The 18,050-nt window shown below is 39.7% G+C and overlaps 1 protein-coding gene across 1 annotated transcript in view; it reads right to left on the minus strand.

Annotated features, from left to right (window-relative positions):
• The window catches only part of SLC35F1 (solute carrier family 35 member F1), a 220,887-nt gene that overhangs the window by 82,417 nt on the left and 120,420 nt on the right, over nt 1–18,050 (minus strand). The window contains exon 2 of the mRNA XM_057368986.1: nt 15,099–15,274. Within this exon, the coding sequence (XP_057224969.1) occupies nt 15,099–15,274 (176 nt within the window). The remainder of the gene's footprint in view (nt 1–15,098; nt 15,275–18,050) is intronic.

An 18,050-nucleotide genomic window follows, 5' to 3' on the forward strand; every position in this document is an offset into this window, starting at 1 on the left:
AGTTAGAAAGGTACCTCGAACTCTTGTCCTTAAACAGAGCTACAGCCAAACCCCCCACAAAGCTGTAATTTGGATATGGTAGGCCTGGTGAGCAATAACATAAACCCCAAAGCTGCCCAAACAGCCATGTCTGAGACTGTGCCAGCCACAGTTTCAGGCACCCAAAGCATAAGGTGTCACAGCCTGTGCCTGCTTTTGGGTCTGACAGAGGCAAACCACAGCTTTCTATTTCCACATGCAGGAACCAAAATCCTTTTTGCTCTTCTTCGTCATCTCACCACTGGAAATGGGGCAGTYTGAGCATTTTACAGGAGATGATCACTGAGCAATGTCACTTTGTAACTCTGGTAGCGTTCAGAGCCGGGAAATCGGAGATCAGTTCTTTAGGAAATGGTCCTTGAGAAACTATTCCATTTAAGTGCTCCTGTCTGCAGTCCCTTTCCCCAGCAGTTTCCTCACAGAGTCCTTTTGTCAACCAAACCAGCAAAACCAGAGTTCCAGCAGTGATATTTCAAACCCTTTCTGCAGTGACCCAGGGCTAATTGAGTATCACTTTCCCCTGCTGGGAACATTTGACCACTAGAGGGGAACAATGACCCAGGCAGGTCTCGGGGAGGAATCTGGGCAGTACTGGTGGAAACACTCCTGAGTTTTCTCTTCCCAGAAGAAAAGGCTTGACTGCAATCTTTGGAGTGAGTGTCTGTTTCGTGACTGTGCAGTTCTGCCCCACACCATTGGCTTGGTGCTTAGGGCACAGTGAATGGACCAATACAACAAAAACAATCCTCTTGTTAAGGATACGCCTCAGCTCCAAGGGTGTTTCTCAGAGGAAATATTTGTGTTTTCTGGAAATATTTCCCACCTTGCAGATGTCTGACAATATTCCTAAGAAAAACCTTCTGACCATGTCTCCCTGAAGCCTCACCAAACTCAATTTCTCATGTTAATATTTTCCTTACCTACTAGCTGGTACCCACCTTTGATTGTGCTTGGCAAAAGATTCACAGAAASATAAAGCTTCTACTAAAAACCTTGYAATAKGATTTCTKGTAYCTATAYRTTATCTCTGGATGATWCCWTTCTAATGCTGGTTCTTAAATTTAGTAGGGGATTGCTATGCAGTGGTTCAACTGGGTCACAAAATCTCCTCTGAAAATTTAATTTAGGAGGTATTACTACTTTTTATGATCATATAATTATTACCAGGCAATATAATTTCGTAAGAAAGTGAATTAAAAACCTTTCTCATTTAAAACTATCATTTAAAACTGAAATACTTATTACCATTGTATCTATTAAAATGATTATTGTCCTTGCTTTGAAGCTAGCAATGTTAAYAGGCAATAACATTAATCAGTAATGAAGAAATTTAGTTTACTAAATTCCTTGARGGGCAATGCTTTATTCCTGAATGGCATTTTGCAGCTAAAATATTGATATGGGATATGATTTTCAGTTGAAAATCACTATCAGTGATTTGTTMATAAATCTTCACTGAAGATAAAAATTTGGGCTTCTACAACTAATTAATTCCAACTTAATAAATACTAATCTTTGCCTGTGAGACTGCAAAAGGCAATGACAATTGTCACTGCTATTGATCCCACCACCTGCTACTTCCTTAATTCYACAGCTTTTTATACCTGCCAATAATCTTTCTCTCAATACCCAAGTTTCCACTTCTTTTAAGTGTTGCTTATATCTATAACCAATAATTGGTCAAATCCATTAAATACAACTTTATACAGAACAGATTAAATCCATAAAGCATTAAACAGGGCTCAAAAAAGTACAAAATGAAAGCATCARTGGAAAATATTAATACTCTAATAGRCAATTTTTGAAAAACACTCAAGAAGGTTATGTCTCAATATTGTCATTAACAGAGGACAAACTGTTCCCTCATCAAACCAGGATTCATTGAAGTTATGGAAATAAACAAAAGCTTCACCAAATGCATGTGAAGAAATGCCTCTGCAATGCATATGACAGGGACAGCTGACAATGAATTTCCATTTTTATATCACTGCTCAACATATTAAGAAAAAAGGAGATGCCATTRTGTCAGCTTACTGACAAAATCTGAAATATTGGACTAAAGAAACCTGATTCTTTTGTGAAAAGATTGAGAAGGAATGTTGATAGAACCTGACAATCTGCAGTAAGCAGCTTCCAATAAGGAATGAGTTGCTCCTGTACTATCAGGTGGATATGTAACAGAAAGGTAATTTAAGGTAATTGTGAAACTTTCAAGCAGAAACATCCTGTGTAAATTTGTATGTGATTTTCCTTTTTGCGTCAGTTGGCTTGTATTTGTTTGACTGCTTAAGTTTGAACTTCAGGTGCACATACCTATAAATATTTTTTAAATACTTGTTGTGTACATATGCTTAGAAATACCGACTGATAGAAAGCACCTTGTGCTGTTCTCCACAAGTTCGTTGACACAACACCTCCACATTTTAGATTCTCTCCTTTTTCCACGGAGAGGGCTATCACCGCCTTCACTGCTTGACAACTGAAACGAGCACCTTGCTTTTAAATCAAGATTGTTTTTACAAAGGTGATTTTAAAGATAGATTAATCAGCCATAAAGATGACATGTCTTCACACAGCTTCRGGCATGGATACAATCTTTAGACACAGACACTGAAATACAGCCTATATATGAAATGAGTCAGCCTTGCTAAAAATGTTTCTATCATCATGGCATAGCAACGGTGCAATTCTTTCACAGACACTCTGGGAATTCTTCCTTGCAATCGTGCACTTCTCTAAATAGAAAATGATGTATACATGTCCAAACTTCTGTGTTGCCTTGTATCTTATGTTGATGWCAACAGGCTCCTGAAAAGCCCTTGGTGAGTGTGCTTCCTGCTCTGAAAACAGATTCTACTGAGTAGTCATTAGATTATTGGCAAAACATACTATCAAAAATACCACAGTCATTTGTCTTCTTAAAGGCAGGTTGTTCTGAGATATTACTTGAGTTCTCTCACCTTGAAACAGCAACACATGTTTTTTCTGCAATGTGCTGTATCCTTCAAAGAAAAAAAGAACACTACTTTTTTATTAATTTTATTTTACTCCATGCTTCAGAGAAATACTCTTCTGATAAAAAACAGACTATTTTATATTTTCTAGGAAAACAACAATTTTGTTTGTTTTGTTTCTTTTGTAGAAGAAACAAACACCTTATATCCTCACTAAATTAAAAGTGGCTGGTTTCTCACATTTCTAATACTTCATTCACTAGAGAAAAAGTAAGCAGGCTTGAGTGCAGACCTCAGACAATCATGCACTGCAGATTCACAAGCATTCCCAAGTATTATTATCCATGCAATTTCAGTTACAGCTGCAGCGTGGGGAGAAATGCTAAAAAAAGTTTTAGTCTTGCTTCTGCTCAGTAACTTCCAGTGATTATTACTCTYGCTATCGTACTGGCATCCTCAGTAGGGCACTTTCCCCGAGACAGAGGCAATCTGCCACAGGTATGAAACACCAGTGGGAAGAGGAACATGTCACTTAGGATGTGACAGTGGCACATGCCAGTTGTGCTACCATCTAAAGTATCAGGGCATGTGCTTTTTGATGCAATGTGCTTGGCCCTCGACAGGGTTTCTCCACTGTGCCCATATGACATGCTGTGATTCCTCACACACCAGGGCAGGGCCTTTTCCAGCCTCCACTTAAAAAGGTGTTTCTCACTCAGACGTCCTATCGTGGAGCTGTTTTTGTAACTTCAGCTTCTGCCACTCCCTCAGCTACCTGGTTTTCTTAGAAAGCATTCAACCCAGTGATGTCAGCCCAGTGACATGGCCAGGTTCACTCTGACCTCTTATCCCCAGCTTTAGCAGGGACGAGTTCCCAACAAGCACTCGTACATCAGGTTTGGCTCAGTCACGAGAGCATCAAAATCTCACTGGAATCCTACAAGTGTTTTTGTTGTTCCCTTCAGATTTGGAATACAATCTTAACACAAGACATTTTTTCTTAAGACAAATTTAACCCAGAATTTCGACACACTACTGCAAAAAACTCCACAGGGTCCTCCATCAGTGTCCATGCATTCTGGAATTCACCTCCATGCCTGGGAAGAGCTCATTGGTTCCCACAGAAAAGCTTTGCTATTGTCAAGTATTTGTTTCCCTTGCGGCATTTCATCTCTCTAAATTGCTATAAAAGCTGAGAGTGATCATGAAATGTTCCTGGCTGCACCATGGCCTGTTTCTTATACTCTTGTCCAAACGGGCATGAAACTTAGCTCAGGTAAACATGAATTTCACTGGGATCTTGAGATGATAAGCAATATAAAATAATACTTAAATTCTACTGATAATAYATAGTTGGAGGTTTTTTACATGTGTGAATGAATATAGTTAGATGTGTGTGCACGGAAAATATAAACCACCTCAAGCCCTTTTAAATGGAAACAAACCTCTCACATGCCAAACTTAATAAATAAGGGCACAAATTGTTCTTCCTCCACACCAAGCAATTGAAATCTTAATAGGACACTTGAAAGCACATTCAAACCAAAGATCACAAACAGCAATGAAAACAGCTTATACCAAAATCTATGGCCATGAATGTGCAGCTCACTCTCTTACATCATCCACGGTGCAAATCAGAGCAGATCCATTTTATTAAAATAGTGATACTCAACCTCTACTCTGGGATATTAAAACCTCCTTTAGAATCAGGCAAAACAAAACCAAGTATCAGATCACACAAAGATAATCAGAGCAGCATGGACAAGTGATACTGTGTAAACATTCTAGTAGCTGCACAGAAGCAAGTTCATGAATATTTAACTCAGAAAAGGCACAGATGCATAATTTTCCTTTGAAATCTTATTTGCTATATTTCTGTAAGAGTTACAAAAATATCCCTGTGAATTGACTGTCACTGTGATATAACTGAAAACCAAGGGATAAGTGCTCTTTTGAGACACACACGTGGTCCCTCCTCCCTCCCCTGTGTATTTGGAGCACTGACTACTGCTGTCAGCAAAGCTCCCACCTTTACCTCAAAGCTCCCTCCTCTCATCATGGAAATGTGTGCAAGATAAGGAGGAGGCTGATAGCACATATTATGCTTCTCCTTTTCTCCTTAATGTTAAATCAGGAAAGATAATGTAGGGGGAGGTTTTAACAGAGCTGATTGCKGRCGGCCTTGAGCTGCTCTGTTCTGTRAGGAATTGGGTCTAAAGCATCCTCAAGGTTTGTGAAGCAATGYTGCAGCCAAAGGGACACCTAATCTAAGAGGCCGGTCCCCGTGTCCCTGCATCCTGAGCACCTTCCAGATGGGACTTGGTGTTCCCACCCGTGCTCGGCAGCTCMTGAGCAGAAGGAACTGCACACAGCACAACTGCATCTTATATACTGAGTGCTACATCTGTAAACATTCAGTCAGATGAGGCTGCAATTTTTTAATTATTATTGTAGCACTATCATCCAGAAAGGCAACAAGAATTCAAGGCGACCAATGACTATGACTAACTAGGCCAATGACTAACAGTTCAGCTAAATAGGAAAAAAAAAAAGCTTACAAAGTGGTAGATAAACTTACAGGATATTTGTACATTTTTTGCCTCAAAGACGTATTTAGTTGTAACAATGAATATATGCATTACCCTTGTAATAATGGACATGAAAGAAGAGAAAATCACTGCTTGTGTTAGGACTAAGTATGAAGTGTGAGGCAGAAAAGTTGAGAATAGAGCTTTATCCTACTGGCATAACTTTTTATTCCCTTGATTCATGCTGTCTTAGAGTCCTTATTTTACAAAAGGTAGTGCTTCCAAACCTTCAGAAAGGATGTGATCTTCTCAGGGACTTTGCTGCAAGTCTTGTGTACAGTTTACAACTGGCTCTGGAAAATGGGATGCGATTGAGCCTTTGATTTAATGAAAACTTAGGAAGTCAATTCAATTCACTGCAGGGACTGCTTTGTTCTTTCATTATGATTCTTTTTTAATGAGAAAGACGATCACAAGGATAAACTCTATTCCTCTGAATTCTTACACTAATGACACACAAAGCACCATTCTGGCAGAGCGGGACTTATCTCCTTCAGGCAATACAGTTATCATCTTGTAACCACACTTCAAATCTCCCGTATGAACGCTGGAGCTACGTGTGCTGAATGTGGATCCTGCTACCCTGGCTAGCTGCTTGGCCTGATGAATGTTTAAATATTTCATAAATCACAGGGAAATACTGATACTGCATGAGGCGGCAGAGACAACCCGTGCATTCTGCTTACAGCTGTAGGATCAAGGGTGCACTATTTTATCAGAACCATTAACTTCCCTCATTGAAGTGGGAAGGGATGGTTGGTTTTGTAAACAGCACTTGAGATGTTTATGTATTAACAAGAGCCAGACCCATATACTTACACTATAAAGGAAGTTATCCCTTAATTCTACAGAAAATCAAGTGTTTGTGATTCAGCTCACATCCTTATGAGACAATTTATTATTTGACATACTGKGAGGCAATCTGGGCTACACAGGGAGCTTCATTACCCTCAAATAAAATTACTGAGAATAACATTCACCCCTCTGCAATACCCTGATACTGTGCACTAAGTTTCAAAGCTCAATCTGTGCTCACTGCCACGGTATCTGAGCACTTCCAGGCTGTGCCATACAATACCTTGCTTTCTACCTGCTCAAAAGCCTTGATTCTTTCACCTATAAAATCTGAGTCCCTATCTGAACCTGCAGTACAAATGCACATAACGGCATCTGCAGAGGTGGGGATGAAAATCAAGCAGCAAGATGCATAGGTGGTTCAAACTGCACTTCCTCAGAGCTTCCTCCAGCCTGCCCACTCATCCTTCTCGTGATGAGGTTTATCTTCTCAAACAGGAATTCACAGACTTGTGTTCAGATTAGCACTGCCTTCWAAGGACTGGCAGGGCTCCTGGAAAAGTAAGAGAGGAGGGAGCTTCCCATGCTCAGGAACAAARTCTAAATCCTGATCCAGACACCAATGCTTGTAAATATATGTTGCAGATTTGCCTCAAGTCTCAGGTGCTGGCATCACTAAGAAAAGCATGACAGTATGAAATGCCACATTGGGATGATTTTTTGATTCTGCTAAACTCCACTAGCTACCTGTGATTTTGCAGCTGCGAGCTGAGYAAAGGCAATGTTTCCCATTGTACTGCATCTGTGGTTTCTATTTATGGWCTTACTGGCATGAAATGGCCACAGCTGGCTAAATGTTCCTAAAATGAATATACATTTACCTCCAGGGTAAAACTGCCTTTTTCTSAAGTAGCATACTCAGTGTAGACATTGCCTCACAGCAATGATGCAGCATCTTGATGCAAACATGGTTCATCAGCCAGGACTTTGGGCAGCCTAAAGCTCAGCATCCCTTTCACGCTCACTGCACTTAGTGCCTGTAAGGTTTGCTCTCATAAAAYATGCACCAGTCTTTGAACCATGGTGCAAATCCAAATGCTGTGTCTGGAAGGTACTGGTTGAGGGCATAGACTTGGCAGCCAGAAAGATGACTGGGTCTGAGCTTCCCRAAGTGAGAGTGATCCAAACTGCCTGGTTTGAGTCCTCCAGGGACTTTTTTACAAGGAGAGGTACCCCGAGTTCACATGCAACAAATTCACTACATGTGTGGACAAGACCTCCCATCCCCTCATTTAGATCAAGAGGATGGTAAGAGAACTCCCATTATTTCATGTGCTCATCTGCATCAGCAGGCACAGGAAAAATGAGGTGTTGCTATCCTTTCACACAATGCCCTCTTGCAGCTTATGACTCTGATGGCAGAAAGGATACTTCCTTGAGCTATCAAAGCGATTTGGAAAGCAACCTAATAAAACAAGAGGTCTCTGTGGGTTGAATGATTTGCATCAGGGATCAAGAGATACAGCTACAGAGAATGCTGCAGCACGGACGCCTGATTAGGCCTGGCCTTTATTGCTTCGGGGTATCATGATTGTATTAGTTTTTGCATCATTAAACCACGACTACAGCGTTCATGCTTAACTGCTGCCACCTGCATCCCAGAGGAAGAGTGCTGTCCAATTTTCAGCTTGCATGTGCTGTGTGATGTACATGATTTACTTCAAAGATACCATGCAAGAGTATAGAATGTGCTGCTTCAGCCAGGATTAAAAAAGGGGAAAATATTTTGTAACACAGGATGCATGCTGTGGGTTTGTACAGCAGGTGCCTAACCTAATGATCAGGAGCATCTCATTGAGAGAAATAACAACTCTGGAAAGAAAGAGCTGAGGGACTTTTTGAGCCTTTACCTGCCATTTTATTTGCCCTGTGTTTGGGGCCAGGATTCCTCTGTGTGTGTGTGTTTATTTGTACCTTGTTAAACAGCTGGCAAAGCAAAAAACACACCTGATGAAAATGAATAATGACTAAGCCCTGAGATGCCTGGTCCTTTGTGTGGGTGGGAAGGAGCAGCGGGGCCAAAGCAGAAAGCATCTGTCTGCTGGCCAGTGTAACAAGAACAACTGAGAGTGAAAAACAACCCTGAGGATTAAAAAATACCATCCAACCTCTCTGCTAGGATTCACCAAACAAATCAAAACAAAAGACAGAGAGGTCAAATCTATTGGTTCTAACATTGTCTTTGTATCCCCAATATGGTCTTTTTTTTCCACTCTGCCTTTCCAGCTATGCGCAATAATCATACTGTGTTGAAATTGCATCTGTTTCAGTATTATGGCTAAGAATGCAGGAAGACTTCATTGGACTGGGAAGCGAAACTCTGAGCCACTATCATAAAGAATAAAATGCCAGAGCCCTGTGTGAAAACTATACATACCTGGAAAGTCTGACACCTCACTGAACTGTTATCACCCACAGAGTGAAATAATGAAGGTGCATTCAGCAGCAGCAGCAGTCAACATTATATAGCAGGAAATTTTAAAAACTCCATTGAAAGTAGAATGAAAATTCAAACACAAACACAATTATTATGTAAATGGAACTGAACAGAAATCTGGCTCTAGTCTTGCTGTTTTTTTTCTAGCTAGCTTGCTGTGGTGTCCATGATGYGATAGGCAAATCCCAAATACATAACATATCATAATCCTTGCTCCTCTGAGMATGCTATCCAAAACTGAAAATTGCACATTACAAAAAAAAAAGATCTCTGCAATTTGAAGTGCCTGTAAATAGCCAGCATGCTAGTTTCATTTCTCCCAAAGTACAGAATTCCCTCTGAATATGAAAAGGGCTTTTCAAAGCCCAAACAAAAGGACTGTTTGGCTGACCATTTTCGTAATAAACATATCCCACACAGTTTGGCATCGCTAATTAGAAGCCCAGAGTAATTAGGAGAAAGTGCATTGCAGACAGCAATGTGTAACACAGCAGGGAGATTCTGCAGTGCTGCTATAAGAATACCAAAGACCTGAAGGTCATTATTTTTCACTGGTTCTGAGCCRTGCTTGCTGCTGTGTTTCATTTTTACAACCCAGAATAAGCGTGGCCCCTTGCACTGGGAGGGCTGTGAGAATCAGAGAATGGTTTGGGTTGGCAAAGATCTTGAAGATCATCCTGTTCCAACACTCCTGCCATGGACAGCAACACCTTCCACCAGACCAGGTTGCTGAGATGTTCATCCAACCCAGGCTGGAACACTTTCAGGGATGGGACACCCAAACCTACCTTCTTTCAGTTTAAAGTCATTTCCCCTTGTCCTACATAGCTCTGTCAAATGGAAAAGATGGGCCAACTGCTTTTCCCTGTGCTTCAAGGGCAACGTCACAGCTTCTTCTAACATCTGCCATGTGTTTGCAGGCCAGTGTGTGGGCTGAGYTGTTGCCTTGAGGGACCAAGGCTCACTTCTGTCACAGGCAGAGAGGACCATAAAGCTRCTTGGCTGCAGCTTTGAGCATTTTATTTGACTGGAGTGATAACCAAGCTCTTCGTTTTACAGCAGTGGCATGAGCGTGCTTAGGAAACTGAACAATGATGAAATGGATCTTTTCTAATCAAAATCATTCCCTGTCATCCTCAGTGAAGAGGAAATTCTGACAGGATCGATGCTTTTCCAGAAGACATTTCATCCCAATGGTACAACACATATARTGCAAAGTACTGATATCTAATACAGTTTGATCAGCTTAAACCAGATACTTCATTTCCCAGACAAACAAGATAGTTCTTACTGGCAATTGACAAAATAAGGTGTYGATATAGAAGAAATTCTGTTATGTCTACATAAGCTAAATGCATAATAGTAGCTTTGTGCTAATATAACTTTATTCATGGAATGAAATGAATATAACTTTGTGCTAATATAACTTTACTCATGGAATGAAATTAAGTAAAAAGAGGCATTTAGCCTTTCTATCATTAAAAAAAATAGCTGACAAGTACTGCAGTGAAAAAAAGCAACTCCTATATAGAACTCTATTTTCCTTTATATAGCTGGTTCTGGTCAGTTTTGGTGAAGTAGGAAGGATGTTGGGAAGGGGTACCATGCATCTAAATGGAAATAGACACTTGAATAGCAGACACATCAGGAAATTACATATGGCTGAGACACTGATGGCATAAACCAATCTGAGACAGAAATATATAAGAAAATGATATGCCAGTAACACGTCTGCAATCTCACCAGTCCCACAGGGCTCTGTGGCTTACTTGGGAACACATCACCTCTGATTATAGGTCAAATCTAAGACATTACAGTCACTGTAGGGAAAACTATATTGCCACTGACATATGCTATAACCTCATCATTTGGCCTAGAAGCAGAATTCATCCAGACATACAGAGATTCATAAAAATAGCAAATAGTTCCTGAAATAGCAAATTTTTGCCATCCCTTAGTGCTGGAGGGCTGAAAATACTCCCTAACTTGTTGCACCAAAATTCAAGGAACAGCTTGCAATGGGGAGCCCTACTCATGCAGAATCTAGCCCTTAAGGCTCTTTAGTTCCCCTCTGTTCAGAAGACACTCCCATTACTCCCTCATTTCTTGTTCTCCAGGATAACAAAAAAAAAAAAAAAAAAAAAAAAAAAAAAAAAATAATAAAAAAAAAAAAAAAATAATAAAAAAAAAAAAAAAAAAAAAAAAAAAGGCAGTTTCATGGGTTTTTTTTCTGTTTTTAATGATGTCTGGTAGATGTGCTGTTTTCATTTATAGCATATGTGACGTGGCTTTTAGAAGTAATTTATTTCTGGTGGCAAGCTGCTGATGCTTGCACCATGTTGGCCGTTAGCAATTAACACCTTCTGGTCCACTGTGGACAATTTCCCACTTCTGCTTTTTCAGGTGCTAAAACTAATCTCCACCAGCTCTACGTCCCATAGCTCCATTTCACTGACTTGAGGCTTTTATTATGACATCCAAGGTTTTTCTTTTCCTCGACTAATAATGACACACGACCCAGAGGATTTATGGAAGTATCCCTGCAAGGTTTTGTTAAGCAGAATCCTCTGCTGCTGAGGAGACTGAGGTGAGATAATATGTGTTAAAACCTTCTCAGAGGTGTTACCATGGACAAACACAAGTTTTGGYTRTGAAAACAACAGGCATGAGGGGAARCTACCTCAAGAGAAAGAGMTGAGGARGTTCTTGTTACCTGTTAAATGTTTGGCATGTCAGCCAGAAAAAACATAATGACATTCACTGCCTTACAATGCAGCATCAGTGACATTAATTTTAGAGCGTTGTTCTCATTCAAAGAAAACTGAAGAATAACACCATAGCTAAGCACTGGTGAGTTAATGAGCACTGCACTGGGCACTCTGGTGGGTAAATACTTGTGGGTAAGTGGCTGTTGGCATCTCTGCATGTCTGAGTCTGTGCATTCCTAACTGCAAAGGACTTCCACACACACCTCTTCCATGCTATAATAAGTTAAACTTTAAATTATACATAAAAAAAAATAAACAACAACCAAACAAACCCCCAAAAAACCAAACAAAAATATCCAGGATGGACAAAGGGAAAATTTTTCTGGATTCCAGACTCATGGTTGCACTTTTCACCTGACAGAAAGGGTTTGGACAAATTCCTCCACTTTTTCATGACCTGTGCTGGAGTAGTATCCATGTTTTAAGGCCCATATGAAAATCTCACAAGGGCAGATCTCCTTCAATGCCTCCTGTCACTTTGTGACAGCAAAATTGCAATAATGATTAAAAGCCTTTTTTTTTTAATGTGGAAATGAAGCTTTAAATACCCAGAGATTCTGAGACCTGCAGGACTGTGCCTCTCCTGCACTACCTCATGAAATGTGGAATCATTGCAAGGTGATACTCCTAATCTTTGCATCAATTAGAGCACTGTGATAAAATTATTTTGGAAAACAATCTTCACTCATAATATAAAAATGTAGTGGAAGCTGCTGATGCTGGGCTAACTTTAGCTGAGGGAAACTGCACATGCACTTTAGTCAGAAAAGCTCATGAGCTTTAATCATGTGCTAATGACAATTTTCAGAGACCAGAGCAAATTCTACCTTTTCATTATCACTCAGGGAGTATATATGAACAGTGAGGGACAGATAAATCAAAGGGCATCCAGAGTAAACCAAAACTTGGAGGAAGCTTCTAAAGAAAGGGGAACTCTTTATACCTGAGGAAATTATAGCTTCCAGTCCCACAGTGAATTCAGGGTTTTTTTRGCTACCTCAAGTGACAAAACAGTACACATCTGCAAAAATCCCAGTGACTAAGAAAGCAAGGAAAGAAAGACACAGGGATGTAGATACTTTTTACTACTAATCAACTTATTATGGCTTAATTTCTGAAGGAGAAAGAGAATGATCTAAAAAAATTTCAATCTTGTACAGAGAGTAGAAGAACCATACTTGAAAAAAAATCCTTCTGATGATGTCATCACTCAGAACAGAATCATTCCATATAAAATTAGTATCATTATTATGTGATTTCCATCTGTTAACRACGTCAAACAATTAGAGCTGCTAGAGAAACTGCCTGACTGGAACAAACACAGATAAAGGATTTGAATAAATACACAAACAAAAAGACAATGTCAGGCTCAGTCAGTTGGCAACATTAAATGCTGAGCAAATAAATAGGCTGTGCAATGCTATACCATCCAGCAGGAATGTTATGCTGAATGCTGGATGCTTTCATAGCTTCTCTAGCCAATTTTGGTTTGCATTTTTTTGGACAAACCCATCTTTTTGGAGCTTTTTTGACAGCTCCTTTTCCAGTCAATTCCATTTGTACATTTTACGTGTGATCTAATTGTCTGTGTTCAATCACAGGCCTGCTCAAACATCTCCCCCAGCCCCATCACTTGTCCAGAAAAGATTTTCAACATATCCCTGTATTTTCCCATATAGTTCCCAAATCTATCTTAGTGGCACAACAGATAGCTCTGACAAACTCTCTTTAGTCCATCAATATATTTTTCAACGGTCAGAAAATTATTTATAAGGTACCTTTTTAATACATATTTATATATGTGTAAAACAGAGTGCTTGATGGCATTTTTTTGGCGTCTATATACATCAGGCATCAAACATTATTCTAAATTAGGCTCTGTAATGCAAAGCAGTATGGAGTGTCTATTTGGGTATACCCTCTCACAAGCCAGCATTTTCAAAAAAGTAAAATCTATTTAAGAGTCACAGGGACTTGCCTTCCACAGTATCTAAATCAGTCCAGAGAAGGACATTTCTGGGACAGAACTTGTGAACATCTAGGCAATCCTACACTCAGAATAATTATTTWTAAACAGAGTTCTCCACAAAGCTGCTACTAATAACACATTTTAAACTTTCAGCAGAGCRAAGAATGTGGTGATGTTTCCCCCTACACAAACTGGAATACCAAGACAGTGAAACACCGCCTGAGTAATCTCTCCTTAYATAAGAACCAACATTTCCTTTGCAGACTGGCTTTCATCACCTCTGAAAAATGTCAGTGGGGACCAACATTAATAAAATTTCTGCTGTAACATGCTTAAGTGCTTTGTGCTGGAGTACAGAGGTATATTTTTGACTGTTCATTTTTTTGCATGGAAACAAAGTCCTTGCTTCTTTAGAACACTTTTAGCATTGTATCACAAGATTGCACTAAGAGTGAAGAACTTAAGCTTCAGGGTTGTTCCCAAAACATTAAAAGATGTAACATCAAAGAACGATCCACAAATCATTGTTCCTGTAAATCATTGTTCCTGTAAGAAGACATGAGCCTTTCAGCACGCTGATAAATGTACCACGGCCTAATACATTTTGTAGTTGTTATTCTCCGCACACCCCTACAGGAGAACATGATATTTTTTTCTCTTTTATTTAGCTTCTAATCTACATGTTCTGCAAAGGTGAATAAATAAAATTATTACCAAAAAAAAAGAGTGGCTGAGAAATCTATTTAAATGCATTACCTCCCACACCTCACCTAGACATGAAATCTCAAAGAAGGGAAGGATGTGGAGGAAAAGCACAACCCCCCATATTATATACACACTATATATATATACACACACACACAGTACATATATATATATATGTACTTTACATATATATATATATATATATATATATATATACACAGTACCAAAGCACACTATAATGCATTTCTCATTTTGGAGGTCAGATTGATTACACAGACCCTGTAGCAAAGCAGTGGCAGGGCCATAAAGCTGCTTTGCCCACACAGCACCCCAGAGAGAGAGCACCCCAAAATCCCTCCTTTCATCTGCTACTTCCCAATAGCTACAACTTGGATCCTATTTATTTATTTCTTTCTAATAAGTGATCTGAATTGCCACGATCAGCATCTAGAACTAGTAAGCTCTTCTTTGGTTGCATTTGAGCTCTCCTTAGTTTGCCTAAGACGTAAAGATTTCCCAGTAAGACAGGAACAATTAGAATTCAAAAGTACTGATGTTTCTTTCTGTTTTTAGGTAGAACCCCAATCCTTGAMATCTAATGATTTGTTCTTTGCTAATGAAGATTTTTTGGGGTTTTTTTTCAGTTCATCAACTATGTATTATCAGGTAAATATGGAACAAATGTTAGTGGGGATATGTGTCTAAATCATATTGCTTGTTTTTGTTCTGCAAAGGACTTTATCCCTTTTGTTTTCTACAAAACAGTTCCAGAGAAGCACTTACCTTGTCTGACGGCTAGTGTTGTCGTGTAGACCAAGAATAGAAGGATGTAATTGAGGAAGCTCTGAAAAACAGGTGTGTTGGCATGGAAATCTTCTGACAAATACTTGCTTGTGAGACCAATGCCACAGATAAGGAGGGAGAGCACCTGGCCAAGCGCCACGGACAGCAAGAGATCCCTGAAAGGAATGAGAATAACAGACATAAAACACTCAGCCTCCTCACTWAGGAGGAAATGCTCATCCTCCTCCAGGAATCATGTTCTACATTTCTGGGACATGGAAGAAACATGATGCTTCAGTCAATGAGGGGACCTGCTGGGTATAGCTGACATAACATTTCCATTATTTCTGCTCTTATCATGGGTGTAAACATTGCGCCAACACAGTAGCTTTTATTCACATGTTAAACAACAGCAGATGGTACATCCCTATCATTTAATTCTGCAATTCACATTTCACAAAGGATAAATGATAATTTAAATCAACCAAAATACAGCACTGCTTCCTTTGAGCATCCTCCATAAAAACAAGACCCAGGAGTATCATTCAGACACAGTGGGAAGCACAGCTCTTTCAGGACTTAGTAGCCCCAGAGAMAAAGATGTTTCACCACCAAGATGAATATACGTTTCATCATACAAACTATTCTTTCCATTCTATGCAAATATATTTTATCTTTCCCACTGCTTACTTTCTCTTCTGCTTGATGAGAACAGGAGGTTCCAATTTCCCCCTTCCTGTCTCCTTCTGATTCTTAGAAAYGTATTTTCTGGTTTGGCTTGTTGATTTAATTTGTTTTGCTTATTTTTCCTCTCCAGTGTCCTCTGCTTTCTCCTGTTGCAACCCATTCTCTTTCCCCACAGGTCTCATATAGTTTCTCCTTTTGTGTGTGTTCTCTGTCTTTCTATAGTTTTCCTCTTTACTCAAGAAATTACCCACAACATAGGAATATCTGTATTTTTAAAATCACCCTTAAGAGTTTTCCCAGGTTCCCCAAGAGTCAGTACACTTGGCCAGGCCTGCTACACCTTCCCATGCAGAAGAACAAGACGCCAAAGTGTTGGCCTGGTAGAGAAGCAAGCAAAAAGAATGCCAGGGAGAGAAAAAAAATAAAAAGAACATCTAAAGGGGACACTGAGTCTTAGCCCTGCCCACTGCTGCTGCTGCTGAAAAGAGGGGCTGAGCTTTGTACAGGAAGACATGAAGGAGAGGATGCCCTGCAATGTCTCATTTGAGCCTGGAATGAGGAAAGGGAACTAGGCAATCCTAAAGGAGTAGAGGAAGGAGGGCAGCACCCTGCTYAGCTGTAACAGTATTTCATGCATGTTCTCTGCCAAACAGTTTAAAAAAAATATTGCTTCAAGGCTGCTTTGCTTTCCCTGACAGATTTCCCTGACCTCCACTCTGCRTGTTTGGCAGTGATGAGCATCTGTGCTCCCACAACTTGGTAAACTCAAGTGTCAGATTTGTTTCCCTTTTTCTCATAAACAATCCTCCCACTAATGTGTCACGGTGTCAGTCTTGGCGTGATTTAACCAAACAGACCCTGGAAAGCACAGRAGGCTGGGTAGTTACATTCAGCTAACATACCTCGCTGACAAACACCCTGACACACGGAGTAGAGAGCAAACTTTATCGTGCYAAACCCTGTGTTTTGATGGGAGACTGCTGGATAAGCAGCAAGTAAGACTCTKCTGCTGCTACTCCGCTTTCACATTACTCACTCTACTTTAAAACACAACATGGGAAACAAACACACTCGGCAGAGGTGACATCCAAGACCATGATGCAAATGCTGTTTACCCTATTGATCCTCAGCTCCTGCTGTTACCCGCTCTGCTGTCCAATTCTGACAGGGAGTAGGAAGTTTGAACAGTGACTGCAATTTAATTCCACATATTAAATCTTGCACACTTGTTTACAGTTCTTCATTTAGCTGGATATTGTTTCCTGCATTCTTCTCCTGTAATTAAATTTCCATGCAGGGTTGTCCTCTTTTGTACTGCCATTTTTGGAGTTTCATTTCATTAGTAAATTAAAAGTTTGCAAATCGGTTGCCTGCTTTACATGGAATGCAGGTGTGTCCCTGTACCTTGATTATGCCTATGAGTGAAAGTTGTATKACACTCATTGTGGGACTGCATCTGCTCTGAAGAGAAGCATCCCGGATCCTACTCAGATTCACATAAAGCTAAACAAATCCTCTCCCAGGAAAGGATTTTCACAATAATGTATTTCTCGCTCCCTGTGGCTCTTAGCTGTTGGGAGCCATTCTAATCATTACATTTTTTCAGACTGGAGGGGAGTTTGAGGAGGTCTTAAAAAAAGCATATTTTTTAACTCAGGTCTCTATATTCAGGTGTGTCACAGGGCCTAACCAGTCAGTATTGTCCTTTGAACTAAAAATCTAATCAACAAAATGTGAAAGACACCAGATAAATTTCAAGGCTGCGTATGATAGCTGTAACCCTCTCTGGAGTGCATTTYGATTCTCTCACTGCTATTTTTCAATTTACAAAACAGCCATAGTTTTTCATAGTTGATTCTCTTCCAAGTCATTGGATCACATCTACAAGTGGCAGCTTTCCTCGAGTTGACATCTGCATCACATATATATATAAATATATATATATACACACACATACAGTCTGTATTTTAMATTTCATAAACATAAAGAAGATAATTCAAACTTCATGGTGTTATTCTTAAAAAGTCTTTGAGAATACCTTTTTGTGTCCTCTGTCAATTACAAAACGTCCAAAAATCCACTCACTATTGTGCTATTGAAGTCATCAATGAAGACAAAGGGTAATCGGAGTACAGTAAACACAGATTCAACATTTTGAACCCAAACATCTCCAAGTTTGTAGGYAAAGTTTGGATCAGTAAAATCTCTGTAACTTGAAAGAACTTAGGAGAAAAAATTTCTTTTGGACAAAAACAGAATACAAAA

This window comes from Malurus melanocephalus, unplaced genomic scaffold, assembly GCF_030028575.1.
Source record: "Malurus melanocephalus ecotype Western Australia unplaced genomic scaffold, MMel_1.1 scaffold_100, whole genome shotgun sequence".
Classification (NCBI taxonomy): domain Eukaryota; kingdom Metazoa; phylum Chordata; class Aves; order Passeriformes; family Maluridae; genus Malurus; species Malurus melanocephalus.